We start from the raw sequence: 23714 nt of genomic DNA on the forward strand, positions 1-23714 counted from the left end.
TCCACCATCTGCTGTGGTGGGATTTGAACCTGTGTCTTTGTAGCATTACCCTGGATCTCTGGATTACTAGTCCAGTGACAATACCATCTGTCACAGTCACCGCCGCCACCCTTATGCTTGCTTCTGCACACGGCTCTGTCCGACACTAGACTGATCCCTTGCTTCAGATGATGTGTTCTCTTACATCACAGTGTGGGCGGTACAGATCTCAGTCCCATGTACACCCGAGGCGGCCAGGCCCTTATACCACATGGGCCAATATTTATTCCCCAACCAGCATCACCGAAACAGATCATCTGTCCATTGCTGTGTGCAAATTGGCTGCCACGTTTCCTACGTTATGACGGTGAGTAGACTTCTGTAGCACTTCATTGACTGTAAGGCACACTGGGACATCCTGCAGTTATGATAGGTGCTATATCAATGCAAGTTCTTACTATCTTTGTCTTTGGGTGCTTCAACGGTATAATATTGAGTTCTAATTCAGAACAGCTTTAGATGAGCAGAGCCTTCTTATTGCATTAGCTCCACACTCTGGGAGTGGTGCAGTGCAACAATAAAACTTTCACTTACTGTGTGTCTGAGTATGATGTATGGAGATATAATATATATATATATATATATAAAACACAATGCATTTTATTTCATGACTTTGGATGAAAAACAAGAAAATGTCATTTAACACAGGTTTGTAAATAAGGTGCTGGGTATAGTGGAGAAAGAATGATGGGCGTTTCGAATGCAGTCAGGGTTTGAATTGGGTCCTGGGCCAGTTGCCGTCGCGCGGATTGAGCCGCTCGGCTTGCCGTAGCGACGCGGTGCATTCTGGTCTCGCTCAAGATGGCGTCCTCCGTCGGGGCGAAATGAGCGGCCGCGAACCGGGAGCCCGAGGCGGCGGCCCCGCTCTCGTCTAACTTCTAATTCCCCCTCCCCCCCACCTCCCGCATTGACAAAGGAGTTTCCCTCACCCCCCCTCCCTCCTTCCCCCCCCACACACCATCACCACCTCCTCACCCTTTCCAAACCCCCCCCCACACCAATCCATCCAGCCCATTTCCCCTCCCCCCCCGAGGGGGGGAGGAGGAGGAGGGAGAGGTGTGTTTGGCGCTGGTTGTGCCGAGTGGAGTCGGGCCGGGCCGGGTAGTATGGCCTGCGCCAGCCTGCTGGAGGACCTGTTGGAGCAGGAGGTGTACGACATGACCGACTGGAACATTCCAGTGGCTTTCATGAAGAAGCGGCACTCGGAGAAAATCGAGGGCTCCAAGGCGGTCACCCAGAGTTGGCGCATGAAAGACCGGGTAAATTCCCACATTGACTGCATCGTCCCCTTTGACCCTCCCCCCCACCCCCCGGGCTTCTCTCCTCCCTGACCTGCTGGAGGTTACATTCAAAAACACTCACCTCCAACTTGCCAGTGACCAGCCACCTTCCACAAAAGTTTCTATATAACCCAGAATAAAACTTCCCATTCCTATACCCGCATGGGTTTGCTTTTAGTAAGCAAAATAAAACCACGAGTGCATTTTTCCCCCAAATATTTATTTACTCCACAGACCGAAATTAACTCATTTCTTTGTTATCAAACTCATTCTTAAAAATATTGGCAAGGCTGCTTTAAAATTAATAGCAAACCTTTGTGTTTTGAACAATGGTTGGCAGCAATACATCTTGCTGTGTTGAATATGGCTTATGCCTGCCTTTTAAAAGAAGAGCTGTAATTTAATTTCAAAGTACATTTTTGGAAGAACCAATGCAGTTATGTGGAATTTAATTAACCACAATTGATATATTTTGCTAAAAAGTGATCTCTTGATAAGCCTTAAAATCCTTTCTTTTAATTTTTAATCATTAGCAATGTATGTTTTCAACATTTAAATCTTTAAAAGTTGATAGTTTTTAAAATAAAGTTTCTCAGGGCTCTTGGTATTGGTATTTTGGTGATGTGTTTTAAATATACTTTTAGCAGTTTTAGGTAGAAACATCTCAGTAATGTTGGTATATGCCTAACCAGCAATGTAACAGTGGGAAAGCTAGGAGAGCAAAGGTATGAAACCAGTGATCCTAAATATACATTCATTGGATGTAGTGCAGTGTATGTGGTAGATGTCATAAATTTTATTTGGAGAATAGTTCATAATTTGATACTCATCAAGTGATGGGTACGTGAAAGGTGAAAGAAGAATGTTCATATTTTGGTTATGATTCTTAATCAGGATGTGCTATGCATTACCAGCATATCTACAATATTCAGCTCTAAACAATCTTTTGGACTATTAAAGTTCCTTTTCAAAAAAAACTTTTTGTTAAGGATAGGCAGTGCATAACATGTTTTGTAAAGTCATAGTACACTTATGCTACAAACAGGTGAATGCAATAGCATGTTTAGTCTTGTTGGTGTGGTTATTCATGGAAACTCTGCATTGTTTGGACTTTGGCATAACTTGAGTCTTGTGGTTCTGGTGAGGGGTAACTGCTGTTGTGGAATGCCGGGAGGATGCTGTTAGTGGGAGGTGGTTTTCCTTTGTAGGGGTTTGGGGGGTGCGGTGGGTAGGCATGTGTTTGCCAGGCTGTGAAAAGGGGCCCAGATGGAATTGCATCTCTCAAATCCCAGTGTCCTACTTTACTCGCTGCAGTTGGCTTGTGCCCCACAGATGTTTTGTGAGTATTTGTGTGAAAGATTGTTACCTTTACTTGGGAGCATGATTGATTAAGTCATTGCACAGCACCTTCATTACTTTTCAACATTGTGACAATGCACCATCAAAGCAGCATTTATCATTTGAGTTTTACTAAATTGTGACAGTTTCAAAGAATTTGTGAAGTTATGTGAATGATACTCTCCATCAAGAAAGGCAGTGCAGAAAATGTGAAGCATTTCAATAAAACAGAATGGTGGGCTCCTGAAACTCTTATAAATAAGCCCATATGAAAAGTGCAATAAAATCTTTCATTCTGCTGACCTTGGTTTTCTGTTCTGAGGGAACATTTTAGAGTTGTGGAAGAAGTTTGCTTCGAGTGAGTGGTTAGGTGAGTGAGGGAGAACATGGTAGAGGGAATATACTGTGGAGAAGTGTGAAGTTACCCACTTAGGTTTGAAAAGAAGAATATTTATTAAATGGTGAGAATGAGATATTTTGGTATTCAAAGGTCCCTGAATATCCTTGCAGATAAATCACAAAGTTAATATACAGGTACAACAAGCAATAAGGAAAGCAAATTATATGTTAGCCTGTATTGCAAAAGGATTGAAATACAAGATTAAAGAAGTCTTACTGCAATTATAAAGGGCCTTGGTGAGACCACACCTGGAGCACTGTGTAACGTTTTGGTTTCCTTGCCGAAAGAAGGATATACTTGCCTTAGACAAAGGTTCTCCGACTGATTGCTGGTAGGAGGGGTTTGTCCTTAAGTGGATTTGGGTTAACGTTTTGGGTCTTCAGAGTCATATGGACTTGAAACATTAACTCTGTTTCTCTCTCCACAGATGCTGCCAGTGCTGCTGAGTTTTTCCAGCATTTTCTGTTTTTATTTCAGATTTCCAGTGATCACAGTATTTTGCTTTTAACTAAGTAGACTAGGCCTGTGTTCCTTGGATTTAAAACAGAAACAAATGATCTCATGGAAACATAAAATTCTAAAGGGATTTGGGTGGGAAGATGCTGGGAGGACATTTCCCCTGGCAGCACAGTCTTTAACTAAGACTCGCAGTCTCAGAATGAGGGGTCAGTTACTTAGAGCTGAGATAAGAAATGCCTTCACTCAGAGGGTTCTGAACCATTGGAATCCTCAACTCCCTGGAGTGCTGCAGTTGCTCACTCATTAGAGTATATTTAAGACAGAGGCTGATAGATTTTTTTTTTGTATACTAAGAGTATTAGGAGATATGGGGATAGTGCAGTAAGGTGTGGATGAAGTAGAATATCTGCCATGATCATACTGAATGGCCTGTGCAGTTGATCGCCTTGTGGTAAATTCCAGTTCTTTAATTGTCATAGCAATCTTGGACTCCAGAAGTGCACAATCCTTGCATTCTTAATGTCCGTTGTTGCAGGATGCAAATGATGCGGATGGATGGTGCATTCCTGTCATATGTGGGCTGGCACATTGTAAATATTTTGTCATGTCTGGTTATAATCCAATAAGTGACTGGGGAAGCACGGAGCTATTGTAACCGTAATGAAAATCCTGGCCACTTTTTGAATAGTTTATTGACGAATCTCCTATGCTTCCCACGTGATAAATAGGAGGATCTGCTATTTTAAGGCCTAAGGTCAAAGTCTAATTAAGTAAACTTTAAGCTTATTTTGTATACATAACAGAGTGCAGTGTTTTGATTATGTCTGTGGACAGGCCAGCTGCATTATTTCAATATAGAAAATAGTCTTTTTCTCAACCAATGCAAGTCTAATATCTTTCTAAAATCCGTTTAGCTAAGGATTTAATCATGCATATGGAGATTCTGGCTAGTTCTGGTTCTATGTGTCTTAATGTGATTTTTTAATATCCCGTCCATTTCCCCATCCAAGGCACGGGAGGTGTTCCAGTAGGCCACAAGCCTGATCCTTAGCATTTGAGCTCTGAATTCGGAAGAAAGCCTGGAGATTTTTTGAATTTCAGCCTTGAAAGGAGAGGTGATCTTACAGATGAATCCAAGATAATTAAAACCACGTTAAGAAGGAAAACTGGAAAATTATTTTAGATTAAGTTGAGAATAGGGCAAGGAAACAGGTTCAAATGAGTAAAAAGATTTTTTTGACTGACATCTGGATGTTTATCTCAAGAGTAATCACCATGGAAAGAATTCCCTGACACAGTCATGGAATCATTTAAAATACAGTTGAATATCGCTTGGGGTCTTTCTGAATGGAGGTACAAAGATTGTCTGAAACCCTTTACTTATTTGTTGTGATCTTGAGTGAGACCATAATGTTCAGCAATGTGAGCAGAAGTACATTAAAGGGAGAGCTGCATTTTAGTGGCCTAAGAATGATGTTTGGAAACGATATTTGAAGGGGAATGGAATATTCACTGTGCTGTCTGTGTGAGTTTTGATCTTGAGCTAATTGGTTTCAGATTTTTTTTAAAAGGTAATCTGGGGCCATCTCATTGAAAATAAACAAATGACATTCAATTTACATCAGTATTTTTGATTATGATTTCTAAAAGAATACCCAGTGAAATTATTGCTGTGCTTTTTAGAAATATGGATAGCACAACCTTTTCTCCTTCCTTTTGCCTACAAGTTCTTAATGAAATAGCTTTCCTTGCTGGAAACTTGGCTCACAAGTCATCAGATATTACTGAAACATTCTTGACTGTTTGTATACCTTTGATTATTGCCCCCTTCCCCTTTCCATACTTTCATATTGGTGACATGGCCCTTGTCACCAAATCTCACTTTGGTCTCTGACCCTACTCATTTGGCACCTTCTTTTCCATTGAACATCTGTCTGTTCCACACCTTTCCCTTGAAAATACTCGTTTTCTTTGGCTCATGGAAGCCTGTGCCAATTTTCTAACAGAGATATCAGCCATCCCTCACCAGCCATTTCCTCCTCCTCCTTTCCAAGGCCACTTCTTTCTGCATCTGCCCCTGGAAAATCTCTCCCCCAAGTCACTAACAAGCCCCCCAAATGCCCAGCCTTTGGATTTACATTTGCTGCTCAATCACATACTCACATTTGATGGCCTTATCCCCAATAAAACCCTTACTTTCTCCTACCCTGCTCCTTCCTGTGGTACAGTCTCCATTGTTGCTTCCTTAGTCTAAGGGAGACAGGTCTGAATATTAACGGAGCACAGCTGGCGAAGCCATTCACTATCAGATCTGTCTCAATCACAATAGATACTGCTGGGTCCTGCTCTCCTCTTCCAAAGCAGCCCACTACTCCAGGAATGCATAGATGACCCCACTCCACCACCAACTGTGTCCTTAAACTCTTACATCCCTGCTCCCCACCCAACATGTCAAACATTCCCTAAAGTGTCTCCCTACTCTAGTCTCAAAATCACATCTTTCTCTAGTTTCTCTCCAATCTTTCCTCATGCTCTCTCTGAGCTCACCTTCTCCATGAGACATTAGTGATCCTCCAACTCTACCTGCTATGCATCCCCCACATCTTTCCCCGCACCATTGGTGGACGTGCCCTCAGGTGGTTAGAAACCCAAGCTCTGTAGTGCCTTCCCTAAACCCCTCTTCCTCTCAACCAATCTTTCCTCCTTTAAGATGCTCCTTAAACCCATCTCTGACCAAACTTTACATCATGTGCCTTAATGTCTCCTTGTGTGCCTCGCTTTCACATTTTATATCATTATGCTGCTACAAAGTGCCTTGAAACATTTTACTATTTTAAAGACGCTATGTAGATGCAAGTTGTTTTAAGAAAATGACCTTTTTTCATGCACCTAGTGTAATAAAAACAGAAAATGATAGCAATACATTGCAGACATTTTGCACCTGAACGAGAAAAGATAAATTAATGTTTCACACTGGTTGACCTACATGCATTTCAACCATTCCTGTTTCATTCCACGTATTCAAAATTTGCAAATTTCCTTTTTATCTCCTTTGAGTGCTTTCTATTAATTAAAACCACTGGAGTAAAAAGTGCTCATTGTCTTTTGGATGCTGTTGGCATACAGCGGTATTATGGATTGTTCCCCTTCCCGTTATCTGGTTTCTCCAGTCCTTGGAAAATCATAGATTAGTAGGAGCAGAGGTGGGCCATTTGGCCCTTCGAGTTTGCTGCACTGCTTAATAAGAATTTTTGATTCAGTTAGGTGATCTATTTTTTTCTAAACGCTATGGGATATAGGCCTAGACTGCTCACTAAATCATTACTTGTGCCTTTGAGATGAGGGGCATCTTTGCTGCCCCCTGATTGCTGAGCCAGATATAATGAGCAGAATTTATAGTATCTGGTTTACAATTGTTGCTTGTCATTTATTAGACATAGACCATAAGACATAGGTGCAGAAATTAGGCCATTTGGCCCATCGTGTCTGCTCTGCCATTCAATCATGGCTGATAAGTTTCTCAACCCCATTCTCCCGCCTTCTCCCCGTAACCTTTGATCCCCTTACCAATCAAGAACCTATCTATCTCGGTCTTAAATACACTCAATGACCTGGCCTCCACAGCCTTCTGTGGCAATAAATTCCATAGATTGACCACTGGCTAAAGAAGTTTCTCCTCATTTCTGTTCTATAAGGTCTTCCCTTTACTCTGAGGCTGTGCCCTCGGGTCCTAGTCTCTCCTACTAACGGAAACATCTTCCCCACGTCCACTCTATCCAGGCCTTTCAGTATTCTGTAAATTTCAATCAGATCCCCCCTCATCCTTCTAAACTCCATCGAGTATAGACCCAGAGTCCTCAAATGTTCCTCATATGTTAAGCCTTTCATTCCTGGGATCATTCTCGTGAACCTCCTCTGGACCCTCTCCAGGGCCAGCACACCCTTCCTGAGATACAGGGCCCAAAATTGCTCTCAATATTCTAAATGTGGTCTGACCAGAGCCTCAAAGCCTCAGCAGCACATCCCTGCTTTTATATTCTAGTTCTCTCGAAATAAATGCCAACATTGCATTTGCCTTCCTAACTACCGACTCAACCTGCAAGTTAACCTTAAGAGAATCCTGGACTAGGACTCCCAAGTCCCTTTGCACTCCAGATTTCTGAATTCTCCCCCCATTTTGAAAATAGTCTATGCTTCTATTCTTCCTACCAAAGTGCATGATCTCACACTTCCCCACGTTGTATTCCATCTGCCACTTCTTTGCACATTCTCCTAACCTGTCCAGATCCTTCTGCAGCCTCCCCACCTCCTCAATACTAACTGGCCCTCCACCTATCTTTGTATCATCTGCAAACTTAGCCAGGATGCCCTCAGTTCCTTCATCTAGATCATTAATGTATAAAGTGAAAAGTTGTGGTCCCAATACTGACCCCTGCGGAACTCCACTAGTTACCGGCTGCTATCCTGAGAAGGACCCCCTTATCCCCACTCTCTGCCTCCTGCCAGACAGCCAATCTTCTATCCATGCTAGTACCTTGCCTCTAACATCATGGGCTCTTATCTTACTGAGCAGCCTCCTGTGCAGCACCTTGTCAAAGGCCTTCTGGAAGTCCAAGTAGATAACATCCATTGGCTCTCCTTTGTCTAACCTACTTGTTACCTCCACAAAGAAATCTAACAGATTTGACAGGCATGACCTCCCCTTGATGAAAACATGCTGACTTTGCCCTATTTTACCATGCACTTCCAGGTATTCTGAAATCTCATCCTTACTAACAGACTCTAAAATCTTACCAACCACTGAGGTCAGACTAATTGGCCTGTAATTTCCCGTCTTTTGCCTCAGTCCCTTCTTAAACAGGGGGGTTACATTAGCAATTTTCCAGTCCTCTGGGACCCTCCCTGACTCCAGTGATTCCTGAAAGATCACCACTAACGCCTCCACTATCTCTTCAGCTATCTCCTTCAGAACTCTGGGGCGTAATCCATCTGGTCCAGGTGATTTATCCACCTTCAGACCTTTCAGTTTTCCTGGCACCTTCTCTTTGATAATGGCCACCGTACTCACCTCTAACAGCAGCTGCAGCTACTTTGTCTTTCAGTACCTTGCCAATACGATGGCGAGATTCTGCTTTTGTACAGCTCAGGGAGGAGAATCAACTTCTGAATCATTGCATTTATCTGCACTGGCCTCAATTTGCATGTAAATAATGGGTGAGCGCCATTGGCTTCATTGTTATTTTTACAGTATGTCTGGGTCAACAAATGTAAAATATTGCAATGTGGTTGCATTGAGACCAGCTGCTTTAATGTGGGGGGGTGGGGGCGGGAGCTAGTTATTCTGGGTTGCCCTGGCATGATGTAGGTGGAGGATTGTGAGCAGGTGGCTCCTGGCTCCCATGGCTATAGTTGGTACACTACCTCGACACATAGGAAAAAAGGGAATCTCACACTCAGTCTTTCACACTGTGGGTAATTTGGTTCAACTCGATCCCTACAGTCTGTTAAATACTAACATTTACTATACTATACGTAAATTATAATTGTTTTGACATGCCGTTGTTTTTCAGAATATAAAACAGGTCATTTTGTATATTGTGGAATTGTACAACATGACATATATTTTCTGAATTTGTATTGGCAAAGTTCAGTTTTTAATTGTATATTTTATGATCAAGCCCATTATCATGAATGAAATTATATAAGGAAAAAACCTTTCCTCTGTTTCACAATGGGATTGTACCATTATCCATCCTTTGCATTAAGTTATTAAATGCTAATATGTGCTTGCTGACTTGTACCAACCACAACAACTTGGATTTATTTTGCGCCTTTAACATAGCAAAATGTCTGAAGGCATTTTACAGGAGTATTATCAAACAAAATTTGACACCCAGCCAAAGGTGACCAAAAGGTGGTCAAAATTGTAGGCTTTAAGGAGTGCCTTGAAATAGAGAGAAGTAGAGAGGCCGAGAGATTTAGGGGTGAAATTTCAGAGCTTAGGAAGCTGAAGTCCTGGACGCAGATAGTGCAGCAATGAAAATGAGAAGTTCTGAAGAAACCAGAAATGGAGGAGTACAGAAATCTTGGACGGTGGCGGGGCTGAAGGAGGTCAGAGCAGAGGTTGCCTACCCGTGGATCGTGACACCCTGCTCAACAATGGCCCCCTCCCCCCACTATCATTCTGGACTGGAACCAATTTTCAAGCATTAAAATGGGGCCACAATGGGGAAAAGTTTGGGAAGCATTGGTTTGGAGATGGTGAATAGACGAGGCTAGGACAATGTGAAAGGTACCATCCAAAATACATTGTAATAATGCAGAATCTAGAAATGTTAGCTCTTACGCACTCATTTTGAAATGGTGAAGAGCCATCTGTCACATTGTGCACTATAGTTCTCGTGTACTTTAGCTTAAAACAAAATCCACATCTCTAAATCTTTTAAATCCTTTGCCCATTGTTTCTGCTACAATCCCCAGAGCAGGCAAACCTAGACTAAACCTTTAATTCCAAACTGCAGAGAAATTTGAGCACATTGCTAGAATTGTATTGCAGTGCATTTTGTTCAGCAACTCAGTGTATATTGAAAAAGTTTTCCTTATGTCCAATTTTCATCTTTGTTTTCCACTTTATTTGGATTATAAAGCTGATGCATCATTTGGGATGGGAGTTTTTAAATAGAGATTAAGTTCTTCTGAGACTTGAGTTTCCGAATCTCATTTAAAAACAGCAATGTCAGAGATCAATCCTGAAAGTTTAAGAAGGCACTTTGCATCAACGCCAGGTAAAGCGTACAGGATGCATCTTTATTGTTTTTAAAACTCCTTCAGTACTGAATGTCTTTCAGTTTTTCAAAGGTGTGTACATTGGTATGGAATGACTCTTTGAAAGTACTTAAGGAACTGTAAAGTATTTGGTACCTTTAAATCAGATGTATTTGGCTTTGAGTAAAAAGAGATAACTAACTGCATTTGTTAATCTAGCCTTGGTACAGAAAGAATGAGATTTAATGGAAATCTTTTACTGAGTTAGTTAAGAGGGAGCAGCATGAGGGTGCGCATGTACACCCTCCAGGCTTAACCGAAACCCTGAAACTTCTGAGATGCCAAATGCTATCTAATTGGATTTTTTTCTGGAGGGAGGGGGAATGAAGTGAAATCTGTAGATTTAAAATAAATAACATATTTCAAGATTTCAACTGCTTTCCTTCTGTGCTAGTTGGGTAATAAAATGGGTTTGCATTGGAATAGTGAGTGAGTGAGGAAGATGGCAGATGAGGTGGAGACCTTACGATGATGTTGCAATTGTTGGCATTGGTCTAAAGTGGTTCTCAAGCTCCTGTACACAGGTTATTTGATTTCTGTAATTCTTAAGTCAGCAGAGCTCCAGTCTTTTGCTGTCTTCCCTGTACTCAAGCTGTACTGAAAGGGCACGTGTGGCTCTCTGTCAGAGGCCTATTAGTTCCTGGCTCTTCAGCTTTGGAAGGTTGGCTATCCCTGGCTTAAAGAGAGATGGAGGTAGTGTTTACCCAAAGCAGAATTGGCTCAATATGTGAGCCAGCGGTCATGTTACTCCCTGGGATTTATGCTTCAGTTTTCTGCATAGTATTGCTGTTCCATTGCACAGTTTTAGACCAGAGCATTGGATGCACTAATTGCATTTGGAAAAGACCTTTGCTACCCAAAATTCAAATTAACGAACCAAGGCTTTTAATGTGATTTGGAACAACTTAGCTGCAAGGTAAAAGTGTTTGCTGTGATAACAAAAAAAGTTAATTTTGTTTCGGGATAAATTTTCAGTTTTCATTTGAGTCGTATTTCTGACTGACCCAGTAGAGGTAGCTGTTTAAAATCAGAAACTATCATCTTGTATTTTCACAGGAAATCATTTTCACCTGCTAGGTTTGCAATAAATGATGGAAAAGGGCATTTAATTTTTATGCTTAAAGCATTAGTTTGAATGTGTTAGCACCTGCTTCGTAAAATGTGGGAAATCTTTCGTGGTTTTATTCTGCTCTGTCTCCTGGTCCTTGTTTCTAGCTCCTTGTCAATTCTCTTAACTCTTTCTAACTCTTCGCTTCTTTTCCTACTCTCCGTTATCTCTCTGATCGGCAGAAACTTCCAGTGAGCTGCGTTTATTACTCATATTGTGAATTGTCGGCACAAACTAGTCATGGCATTCCATATCGATGTTAGTTTGCTGTCTATTTACTTGAACTTAGACAGATTCTGATAGCACTTCAAACTGTTTACATCTAAAATATTAAATGATAATGGGAATTGTGGACATCTAGTCACGTTACTTTATTCAGGAGCTGGCTGAATGTATGGTTAATGGCATATGACTGAAATGATTGAAGTAGAGCATGATGGGTGTGACGAACCCAACTTTTGAACCTGCTAGATATGCAAAATGGCTCCCACTCTTGGCCACTCATACATTTACACAGTTGATTATAATATGTGATCATTAACTTGTAAATAGACAATGTGAAGCAGTTGTATTCAAGGTTTTTTTGTATACTGGTTTTGGCAATGTCAAAACTGAATAAGAATGCATTGAAAAATAGAGACTTATTTCTTCAATGCAGCATTGGTAAAGAATTGATACTGCCGGCAAATTATATTTTCAGTGCATTCTAGTCAATTTCTTTTATCTTAATGATGTGATTGTAAATAGTCTGCAGTAGGCTGCCACTGTGAAAAGTGCGTAACCAAGCTGTTGCCTACAGCAGGATCATTATTTCATATAGGTAATTTACTGTGTATCCAAAGGCATTTGTGAATTGCAGTTTTACAGCTGTCGAAAGCATGGGACAGTTTTATTTCACTGTACATGACCTTACTGATTCTGCAGCTATTAAATGATCCTCTTTACATTATGCTGCACTAACCTGGATCTGTGGGGTATGGTTAGACTGATGTCATATACCTAGAACAGCACACTTCATGGAGGAGTTCAGCTTCTTGTACATACATGCATTTAGCTTGGTATTTTAATCAGGGAGCGTAAAATAATTGGAACTTTGTAATGCAACACAATGAAGGCTGACCTAGCATTCAATGCTTCTAAGTGAGGTTATACTTTCTGTTCAGTTGGCAGACCTATTTCTCTATATCACAAGACTTTTATTTTGCAGTGGTACTCGGTATGTTTGGAACATGGCCTTGGTTGAGTATCTGACATCACACCTTGACCCAAAAGCTTAAGTTAGTTACGACAGAAAATAGTTGTTTGTTGGTGCAGAGCTTGAGTATTGCTGAAAAAAGAGACATGTCAAAGCTTTCGCCTTGCACTCATCGGGATACTTTGCAAGAATACCAATATAAGGGGAAAACAATTTATACTGTATGTGAAGATAGCACTGATTGATTGGCATGTGGACTTTGATTGATAGAGGCGTTGACATGGAGAATGCACAAGTGATGGTGACTGATGATTAACTGCCAAGTATTGTTTGAAATTTAAACCAGACAGCTTGACCCTGATTGGTCAAGACCTTGTCCTGAGGACTGAATCAGCGAATGGCTGTCACTTATTTTGTTTAGCTGAAACAGGTGCAATCTGTGTACATGCTCTTTCTGTCTGCAAAGAACAGGGCCCTGTGTATTAATGTAGGTAGCTTCCATTACACACAAACGCGCCATACTGAGCCCGACTGACAATCTTAAATTGGCTGTCAGCATAATTTTTAGCACATTGAGGATTATTTAGCAAATGTTGTCCAATTGCGGAATCACATCTAATGTTGGATACTGTTTTGAGTTTTGTTGTTTTCCCCTTATCAATATGTGTTTTTGCGAAGTGCCATGACGAGAGCAAGATGAAAAGTTTTGACGTCTTTTTTCAGCAATAAAACAGAAAATGTTGTAAATACTGAGCAGATTAGATAGTATCTGTTGAGAGATGAGGAGAGCTAATGTTTCAGATCAGTGACCTTTCATCAAAACTGGAAGAAGTTAGAGATATTACTGGTCTTAAGCAGGTCAGGAGATGGGGAAAAGGGAGGAATGATTAAAAGGTAATGGGATGGAAGGCAGGAGAAATTAAGAAGGATGATGGTGGAAGGTGAAAGGGGATGATAATGGGACTAGTAAAGAAATAGATGATGGATCTAGAGGAGGTGTAAATGGAAATAGCAGAATCTTTACAACAGCTGCTGTCTGGAAAAAGGGGAGCAGTGGGTGGGTGACTATGATCTTAAATTGTTGAACTTGGTGTTGAACCTGCAAGGTTGTAAAATGCTTAATTTTTGAAAGGTTACATGATGTTCCTTGAGTTTTCGCAGCCTTCCATGTTATCACAAAGCTTCTCTTTTGTTAATTGCATTCCTTTCCCTGCCTCTGTACTTGATTTAAACCTGTTGCATCTCTAACTTTTACCAGTTCTCATGCAAGGGCATCAGCTTGAAATGTTAGCTTTGTTTCTGTCATTGCAGATGTTGCATGACCTGCCATTTCTGACATTTTGTTTTTATTTTAGATTTCCAGCATTTGTACTGTTTCCCTTTGAGCTTAAGTTAAAGACCTATTTCTAGGCTTTTGTTGACCTTAAATAGGCTACTTAAACTTGCATGAAAGTGTCACCTGTAGATTTGCCTTTTTAATGGAACAAAATAAAAGCCCTCCTGGGAAAGCATTTTGCCTTTGAATATTGGCAAGAAAACCTGCCATGCTGAGGCACAGCATATTACTGTATTGAGTGCCGTACTTCTGAGCTACTTGAAGAAATTTTAAAACACAATATGTCTCCATAGCATTGCTTATGGGTAGCCTTGAACACAGGGCATGGGGCATTGAATTAGTTGGCTGGTGAATGAAACGGTAGGATGGGAACTTGGTAATTGAGTAGGGATTAAACATAGGCACAAGAACATGGAGCAGTTGCATGAATAGAATTTGAACTGACGCAAGAATAAAGAAGTTTCCTGTTATTAGTGTAATTGTTTGGAACCTAAGGCATTGCTGAGGCATTCTACACACTGAGATTGAGAGCAGAGACTGTTCTGTACACCATGGAGGATATTTTTGCTTTAGAAGGGGTGCAACAAAGGTTCACTAGTTAGGACAGCCCTCTCATCCCTGGAACCTTAGGAGAGATTCAGTGGAAATGGGGGGCTATCTTCTCTAAGAGTTTAGAAGAATGAAATCAATCTGATTGAAACGTATTAGATTTTGAGGGCTTGACAGGGGAGGTGCTGGGAGGTTGTTTCCCTGGCTGGAGAGTCTAGAACTACGGTGCAAAAGCAGATAACTGGATGCTGGAAATCTGGAAAAAAAATCCCCCAGAAAATGTTGTAAATACTCAGCAGGTCAGGCAGCATCTATGGAGAGAGAAACAGTTAGAACTAAGGCACATATCCTCAAGGTATGGGATTGACCATTTTGGGGTGAGATAGGAAATATCTTCACTCAGCAGGTTGTGAATCTTTGGAACTCACTACCCCATCGAGCTGTGGATGTTCAGTCATTGAGTATATTCAAGGCTGATGAAGATTTTTAGACTCTTGGGGGATAAAAGGATATGGGATCAGACAGGAAAATGGAGTTAAGATCAAAGATCAGCCATGATTTTATTAAATGGTGGAGCAGGCTCGAAGGACCATTTGGCCGCTGACTCCTGTTTTTTATGTTATGCTAGATTAGATACAAGTCTTCATTATACATCCATATAACTCTCGATAACTGGAACATGGGTACTGATGTTGTCACTACTCTTATGGATCCTAAGGTGCAGCTTGTCTGAGTGGGTGAGCTAAAGTAAAGTAGATATCAACTCTAGAAACAATAGCTGGAAAGAATATCCTTTCTTTGTATTGTCCCAAAGCTTTCCAGCTTTCAGCCCTTCTCCAGAACTAACTGCTGGCAATACCTGATGTTTGCTCCATGGCTGATGTGGTTACAGCTTGAATCCTTCAGTTGTCACCAGCTCCAGTTTCACCAGTGTTCAGTCAAATACATGTTCCTTGGAGTATGTTTTTTGATTATAAATATCTGAGCTTTGCTGTGAAATTTAGATTACAACTTTGAACTCCATTGTCTTTTGTGTCATACATGATACTTTTAAATTAAAAATAAAACTATGATTTCTTATTATTCCATGATCACAGCTGTTTCTGGAGGATGTTAACCTCTCGTAATGTTATTATCATAACATTGCCAAGAAATGATTAGTAGTAGATTAAACCCTCCATTATTTGTATTATATTGAATGGGTTAATGGAGTTTTCTTCCCCAAGAGGATGAGAACATTTATTTGCTGTTTTCAAAGTTCATCACCCTCCTCCTCCAACACCTCGCCTCTGCTGTCAGCTCAATGGCCTGGCTTTGCTTGGTTCCAATTTCATCTATTGGACTGTAGCCAGACCATTTGCAGCAGTCTATATCTGCTTCTGCACTGATACTTCTGGAGCTCCCACAAGGATACATTTTTGGATCCCTCCTCTTCCACACCTACAGTTGCCACATGGCAACATCATCTGTAGACAGGAGTTGGCTAGCTGGAGAAATCCAGATTTACCTCTTCACCAACTCTTTTGACCCTCCACTGCCTCTGAGTTGATGTCTAGTCTTGGATGAGCTGCGCTTTCCTCCAGATAATTGCTGGGATGATCAAAGTAATTGTTTTTGGCCTTTGCCAACAAACCTCATATCCTTATGTGGATGTATAATGAAGACTTGCACCAATTCCATCATGCTTTCTGGTCACTGTCTTTGGCTGAACTGAACTTTTTGCATCTTAGTGCCCTGTTCAGCCGAGAGCTTTGCTTCTGGTCCCATCTCTGTAATGTCACTTGCCTCCACTCTTACTTCATCCCATCTCCTGCTGAAACCCTCGTCTATATCTTTTGCCATCTCCAAACTGATGATTACAAAACTATCCTGGCTGACTTCCTATTTTCCACCCTCTGTAGACCTTAGCTCATCCAAAGCCCTGCCTGTATACTATCTCACATCAACGCCAGCTCACCCATCTTTGCTTTCTGATAGCTCCAAGGTTCTCAGTGCCTCAGATTTAAAATTTTCACCCTTATGTTTGAACCCCTTCATTACCTTGTCCTTGCTCTATCTCTGTAACTTTTGTTAGGAATCCATATCTCCAAGAACAATAAAAAATTGGAAGGGCAGTGAACCATTTGGGCACACTCCTGAGTTTTTTTTCTAAAAGGTTACAAGTTCACTTTGGTCTGTTGAGCAAGTTGCTTTTTCCAAGAAATCACATGCCTTCAGCTAAGTGACCAGCAAGACACCTGGGGAGATGAGTTATTTTGTTTACTTGAATTAAAATTTAAAAAAATGCTGTTGCCAGGCTGTGGTCTCTTGCTGATTGGCTGAAAAACACCTGGCCTGGGAGAAGTTCTACCTGAACATGTATTTTGAACTTATTGTGTGTCTTGGGAGCAAATTGTGAAAGAAGATCACTCCTCTCTCTGTCTCTCCCCATCATTCTCCCCTTTTATTACCTGCAGTCCAGAGTGGTTATTCACCTTCAGTCAGAATAACTCCTCATCTCAGAATAACTTGTCTGTATTTGAAAGCCTGTGAAGCAGTGACAAGTGAGAGTTAACAAAGACAGTGTTTCACCGAAGACCCTTTTGAAAGGATTTCCAGCCAACTACTCTGACCACTACTGTCTTTGTGTGTAGGAACTCTAAATCAACTGTGTCAAGACCTTTTTGAACTTCACCCTTTTTCATAAAGTATTAGCATATGCCAACCTGTGCAGAGACCTTATTTGTCCTGCCCTTTGCTTTTTGTGTGTGTGTTGGGATTTTAAAAGGGGTAAATTGTTACACTTCCAGATTGCAAATTGTATGCTAACCAGTTTTGCACATTGATTATGAAACAAAACCTCTTTTTTAAACATTCAATTATTCTGAAAGGCTATCCTTAAAACTCACCTCTGGCCAAGCTTTCAGTCACCTCCTTAATATTTCTTCCTTTGTCCTGTGTCCAATTTCGACTGATTATGTTTCTGTGAAGAGCCTAACAATGTTGTTATATGTTACAAAACGCAAGTTATTTCAAATTGCTTAGCAGTTTAGAATTTTATGGATTAAATTACTGTTCTCTACGGGCCCTTTTCAGCCCTGAGTCACCTTTGTTAATTTTCATAATGCTTACATGCCTCCCTAAATTGGAGACTCATCGGGTTGAGCTTTTTATAAAATTCTGTTCTAGGCTTAGAGTAATGTATGAACAATTCATGCTTGAATGCGATTTTGGGCAGAATTTCTCCTTTCGGAAACATGAAATGGTCTCGTTCCATCACTGCCTCTTGTGCTATGATTGCTGTTTCATTGTTGGGTCACCAGGGGGTGCATTGGAAGAGGAGTTTTACCGTCTTTCTGTTTTGACTCCACACGATTTGACAAACTTGCTTTTGGGAAATCAGTGCAAACACTAGTTGAGACGGATATTGGGCTCTGGTTCCCTAATTGGAATCCAACAAGCACTTGCATAAAAACTTCCTGAGATGTCTAAAGCTTGAGCAGCTTCAGATCTGGCAAATTTCTACATAACCAGTGAGATGTTTCACACTTCTAGTGTCTGTGGAGTGAATACTGGAGAGAATATTGGTGCTTCACTGAAAGTTGCAGCAGGTTTGCACTCAGCTGTTTTGGTATTGATCCATTTTGGGCCTTGATATTGGGATTGAAAATGAGAATGATCTGAGATGTAGAGGCAAAGTTCATTTGGCTGAACCATATTGAGTAAATATGAAAACAATTTATGGAATTTGTAGCCCAGTACTTTAAATCAATTGAAATTGTATGTTATTCTTTTCCTCTTACATGAATAAGAAACCCATATTCAGCATTGCAAATGCCAAGACTTTCATTTGTTATTTACACCACTTGTGTATTTTTCCCATTTTAAAACATGCTGACACAGTTTAGATGAAGCTTTCTTTGCAATGGCAATTCTGTTGGTTTATTGGCTGCTCATGCATACAACTTATGAATATAATTAAAAGGATATTTGCATTCTGAAGCAATTGAGCTTTGAAGGTACACTGCAAGGAGTTTATTTTGTGAAGAAAATAATTTCCTGTCCAAAATATAACTCCAATTTGAGGTAAATTGATCAAGAGCCTGGTTAAGTTTATTTGAACAGCTTCAGTGTGAAACTGACTGCACTGTTGTTTATTTGGATACTTTCAAAATTCTGTATTTCTGTAAGGAATTTCAGTTTTCCCTGGTAATGTACTTGATTCCTTTGTTGAAGGTGTTGACTATAGCTGTGGTCTGCAGGTGCTGCAGCTCTCTGGTACTTAACTACCTTAGCTCGAGTATGCTGCACCCTATTATTGCCAGGATATTTAACTGTGAAAGCTATCAAAGTTTTCACTGGACACACACACCCATGCCCTGGCTTTTCAACAGTGGTTATTTTGGATAGTAGTCAGATACAGAAAGCCTAACTGATGGTTCCCCCTTTTAGGATAAGTAAGAAAGACTTGCATTCATATTGTGCCTTTCATGATCTCAGGACGTCTCACAGTGCTTTTGTAGTGTAGTAACTATTGCAATGTGGGAATTGCGGCAGGAAGCTTGCACGCGGCAAGCTCCCACAAACGGCAGCATGACAATGACCAGATGATCTCTCTTTCTGATGTTGGTTGAGGGAATAAGTATTGGCCAGGACGCCGGGAGAGAACTCGCCTATCCTTCTATGTGGTGCTATGGGATCTTTTATGTCTACCTGAGAGGGTAGATGGGGCCTTGGTTTAATGTTTCATCTAAAAGATGGTACCTCTGACCGTGCATTCTCTCAGTACTGCACTGGAGTATTAGCCTAGACTTTTGTGCTCAAGTGTCTGGCGTGGGATTTAAACCCACAGCATCTGACCTAGAAATGAGTCTGCTACCTACTGTGCCACAACTGACCTAGGTAGGAATGTAGAGGCTATTTGTAGCTGCTTTACTGCTCCACAGCTGACATCAACTAACTTCTCTCACATTGGAGATGAAAGCTAAGATTCTGTTGTTGGTATGACTTAATATTGTAGTATGTGAAGTATTTACTCATTAAAACCATTTATGTTTTGATCAGTTGCTTTTATATTGCAAGTTTCACATTATTTAGATGCAAAGTTCAATTTCTGATCCAAGCCAAACCAGGTAGGTACAGTGGCATGGACATTGTATTTGTGTGAAAACGTGCACAGAATTATTCAGCACTGGGCTGCATTGCAGATGTGTGAATTTCCTAATTAGATCTCTTGTGAAGTGCACTGCAAAAGGGAGAGAACAAGTTGGATTTCGCCACTTAAATATACTTTGTGATATTACATCTTGTTTCAGCATTACATGGCATCTAATTTATCACTTGCTGCTAAAAGCAAATGTAACCATTATGGTAGTTTTCTGTTTTACTTTCTGACCTTGAAATGAATTCAGATGAGATCCTTCATATCCTGCGCACTTGTGTCAATTAACCACGATATGCTATCAAAGGGGAATTGCCTGTCTGTGGGCAAATATATATATAGAAAGTACGACAGCCATAAATATAATGAGATGGAAAGGATACATGTCAACACAGACAAACGAATAGACAGAATGTACACACACAAGTTATTGCTTTGTGGATTAATAACATTAGCAGCTTTTTTAAAAAAAACTCTAAGAATTGGATTTAAGATGAGGATTAGCAGCAATAGCGATGGTTGGTTGCTCGGTGCTGCGACAAAACAAGTTTCTGAACTGTTGGGGCCAGAAGAGTGCCATGCTATGGAAGGCAACCAGCCAAGGATGTGGAATGTAAAGTTGATAGGAATTTAGAGTTTTGCTTAAATTGCCAGGGAAAATGTGAAGTGTTCTCTCTTCAAATAAGTTGGGCAAGCTGATAATGGAGAAGATTTTATTTGATTTATGTAAATAAAGTTGAGTATTGCTAAAAAAAGACACATGTCTTAAAGCTTTTCGCCTTGCACTTATCAGAATAGCTTGCAAAATTTTTCCAACTGTATCGGGGGGGAGAACAATTTATACTGCATGAGAAGAGAGTGCTGATTGGTGGAGGCATTGGAGAATGCAGTATGGAACAGTTAACTGTCCAGCTTTGTTCAAATTCAAACTGGGCAGGTTGACTCTGGTCAAGGTATTGTCCTGGGGAATGAACCAGCAAATAAAGTTTGATTTTTTTTTTGTTTTGTGCACTTTTAATAGTGGAATAACTGTTGCAACTTTCTTCTTGCTACTCCTGTTGAGTAAAACTTCTAATCTAAGGCTGGGGTTACTTCTCTTACTTAGGCCCATGCACCCATCACTGCTGTCCTTTCCAAGCTCCACTGGTTCCCAATCTTCACACTTGCAAGATCCTTGTCCACAATGCCAAATCCTTCCATGGGTTTCAGAGCATCCTGCCTAAGTGACCTGCCATTTGCTGTGTGATATTCTGATTCAGGAACTATAGCAGCATCGTACACTTGATCTACTACCCTTCAAAGATATCTTGGAACACTTAATTTGGGGCACTAGAGAGAAGGAAAAGACGGAAAAGCTTGGTGGAAGGAAGAGTATGTTCAAAGGGGTACTAAATTTCTCTCTTTCTCTCTCCAACCTTTTCAATTCCAATTCCATCTTTGGACACTGTTCTTCAGTCATTAGGTTTTTACTCTTTCAAAACTCTCCTAAACCATTTTGCCCAGACACATCAGTCCACTCCATCAAAAACCTCTTAACTGAGGTTTTCAACTGTTCTTATGGTCCTGCACATAAATCTTCCCTATCTATGCTTGGTGTGTTTTCTTTCCTCCACATTCTCCTCCCATAAGTATTTTTGCAACTTCCTTTGACATGAGGAGTGCTGCATTAATGCAAGTATTTTACATGTTAATGAAAATTATGAATGTAAGTTACTGATGCATGCTTAGATTTTTAAGTAGCTATAAGTACAGTGCAGTAAAATGTGATTTTTGTTTGAAATGCATTGAAATGGAAGAGTTCACTAAAAGACCTTGTATAAGAGGTGTTGGAGATTTAAGCTATCCATGCTTCATCATTATGGCGCCCTGGACTACTTTAACCGGGCACCACCGTATCCAGCTTGGGGCTGGTTAGCGTTCAGTAATCAGATGTGGGAATAGTATTTATCTGACAACAGCCTGCACTCGGGTACAGCACCAGCTTTAGGGAAATGTTCCAGTACAAATAAATACAATATCTCAATTTATTGGCTATGAAAACAGTTTTATTTGTTATCTTGGCTAAACATATTAATCTTGCAATCGCTAGAGGTGATCAAACATTTGTCAAGCAATGCTTTTCAAAGCTTAATGATGACCATGCAGTATTCTTCATGTGTAAATTGGTGAGATAGACTTGCATGAAGGTGAAAAATCTATCTCTACATGCCTTCACTGAACCAAGGGAACTAGTTAAATAGTGCTCTTGGGCTTTCTAGAGAAAATCTCCAGAAGTAATGTTGAGATGATGCAGTTGAACAAGAGAAAAGGTTTGTGTGTGTTGGTGGGCTAGTGTCAAGAGGATGAGAGTTGTGTAGGAAGACATCAAAAGGAGGATTGGGCTTGCTTTTGAAAGATTATGCAGGAGGATGAGGGCTTCTTTCTTTCTTGGGACTGGATGAGGCTGATATTGTCCTTTCATCCTCTGAGAAAGAGGTCAAATCCAGCCCCAGACAAAAGGGGTGAAGGGGCTCATATTTCTGATAGGGACAGACTTTGACCTTTTATCCCATGGAACCAGAGGTGGAAGACTGGCTTCTCTCTGATGATTTGCATTGAAGTTGTGGTGGTTCATCCGGGGAATCCCTGAAAGAATTCCTGGCGTGGGAACCTGAGATGGGCACTCCCCAGAAATTGTTTCAAAGTGAAAATGGATATGTACAGAAATGATATAGAAGCACTGGAGAAAATACAAAAAAGATATACAAGGATGATAACAGAACTGAGAGGCAATGTCTATCAGGAAAGATTTATCAGGCTGTGGCTCTTTCTCTAGAAAAGAGTAGGCTGAAAGGTAAACTGATAAAGACCTTTAAGATTATGAAAGGGGTTGATAGGGTACATGTAGAGGAAATGTTTCCAGTTTTGGGCAGCCCAAATCTAGGGGGCATAAATATAATGGTTACTGGTAAATTCACTGAGGAATTCAGGAGAAACTTTCATACTTAGTGCTGAGAATATGGAACTCACTACCACATGGAGTGGCTGAGGGGGAATAGTGTTGATACATTTAAGAGGAAGCTAAATAAGTACTTGAGGAAAAAAAAATAGGATAATGCTGGTAGCATGGGAGGAGGTTCATGGAGAGCACAAACGCTGTAAAGACCAGTTGAGCTGAATGAGTTGTGCTCTACAATCTATGTAATTCTATTTGAGGTGGAAGGCTAAAGATATTTCTGTTTAAACGGAAGTTATAGTTTATGAAGAAATGGTTATCTCTATTATTATGTGGATCTGAGTACTGGAATATCAGAAAATCAAGAATAGTGCAATAAGACAGCATGGGCAAGAAAGACCATTCCATGGAAGATCCATAAAAGATGACTGTGATGGTTCTAATATGTTTCAAGAATGGAAACAACTACTGTACCTTTCATTTAACCCTATTGTCATTGCTGAGCTGATGGACAGGAGTTCAGTAATAGTCGTAGAGCATGACTATTGCGGTCTCCTGTTACAAAGTAGAGAATTTGTTCGTGTGAGAGGGCTGAGGAGTTAACGTGGATTAGTTAATGTGGAGCTGGCTAAGTGCAAGGGAGGACCGGCTGGCTCATTGATCTGGAAGATAATTTGGATGGTGCACTGCTTCATTTGCTTAATCATTTCAAGGACCTTCTGAAGAAAATGCTGTGGAGATTGTTTTGACAAGTTGCCTGTTTGTGTTAGGTGCAATTTAAATAAATACAACTACTTGCATTTATATAATACCTTTAATGTAGAGGGTTGATCAGTAAGTTCGCAGATGACACGTAAGTTGGTGGGGTGATAAATAGTGAGGAGGTAAGCCTTAGATTATAGGAGGATATAGACGGTCTGGTCAGATGGGCTGATCAGTGGCAAATGGAATTTAATCTGGATAAGTGTGAGGTGATGCACTTGGGCAGGACAAGCAAGGCACGGGAATACACGATGAATGGTAGGACCCTGGGAAGTACCGAGGATCAGAGGGACCTTGGTGTGCATGTCCACGGTCCCTTAAGGTAGCGGGATAGGCAGATAAGGTGGT

At 40.7% G+C, this 23714-nt stretch overlaps 1 protein-coding gene across 4 annotated transcripts in view; it reads left to right on the top strand.

The window, feature by feature from the left end:
- The first annotated feature begins 959 nt into the window (after positions 1 to 959).
- Positions 960 to 23714, top strand: part of rptor (regulatory associated protein of MTOR, complex 1) — a 337285-nt gene continuing 314530 nt past the window's right edge. Inside the window, exon 1 of one of the 4 annotated variants that reach the window (XM_041216771.1) lies at positions 960 to 1298. In XM_041216771.1, coding sequence (XP_041072705.1) covers positions 1146 to 1298 — 153 coding nt within the window. In that variant the 5' untranslated portion in view covers positions 960 to 1145. The remainder of the gene's footprint in view (positions 1299 to 23714) is intronic. The other 3 variants (XM_041216772.1, XM_041216769.1, XM_041216770.1) reach the window with 3 other exon arrangements.

Source organism: Carcharodon carcharias, chromosome 22 (genome assembly GCF_017639515.1).
Source record: "Carcharodon carcharias isolate sCarCar2 chromosome 22, sCarCar2.pri, whole genome shotgun sequence".
Lineage (NCBI taxonomy): Eukaryota > Metazoa > Chordata > Chondrichthyes > Lamniformes > Lamnidae > Carcharodon > Carcharodon carcharias.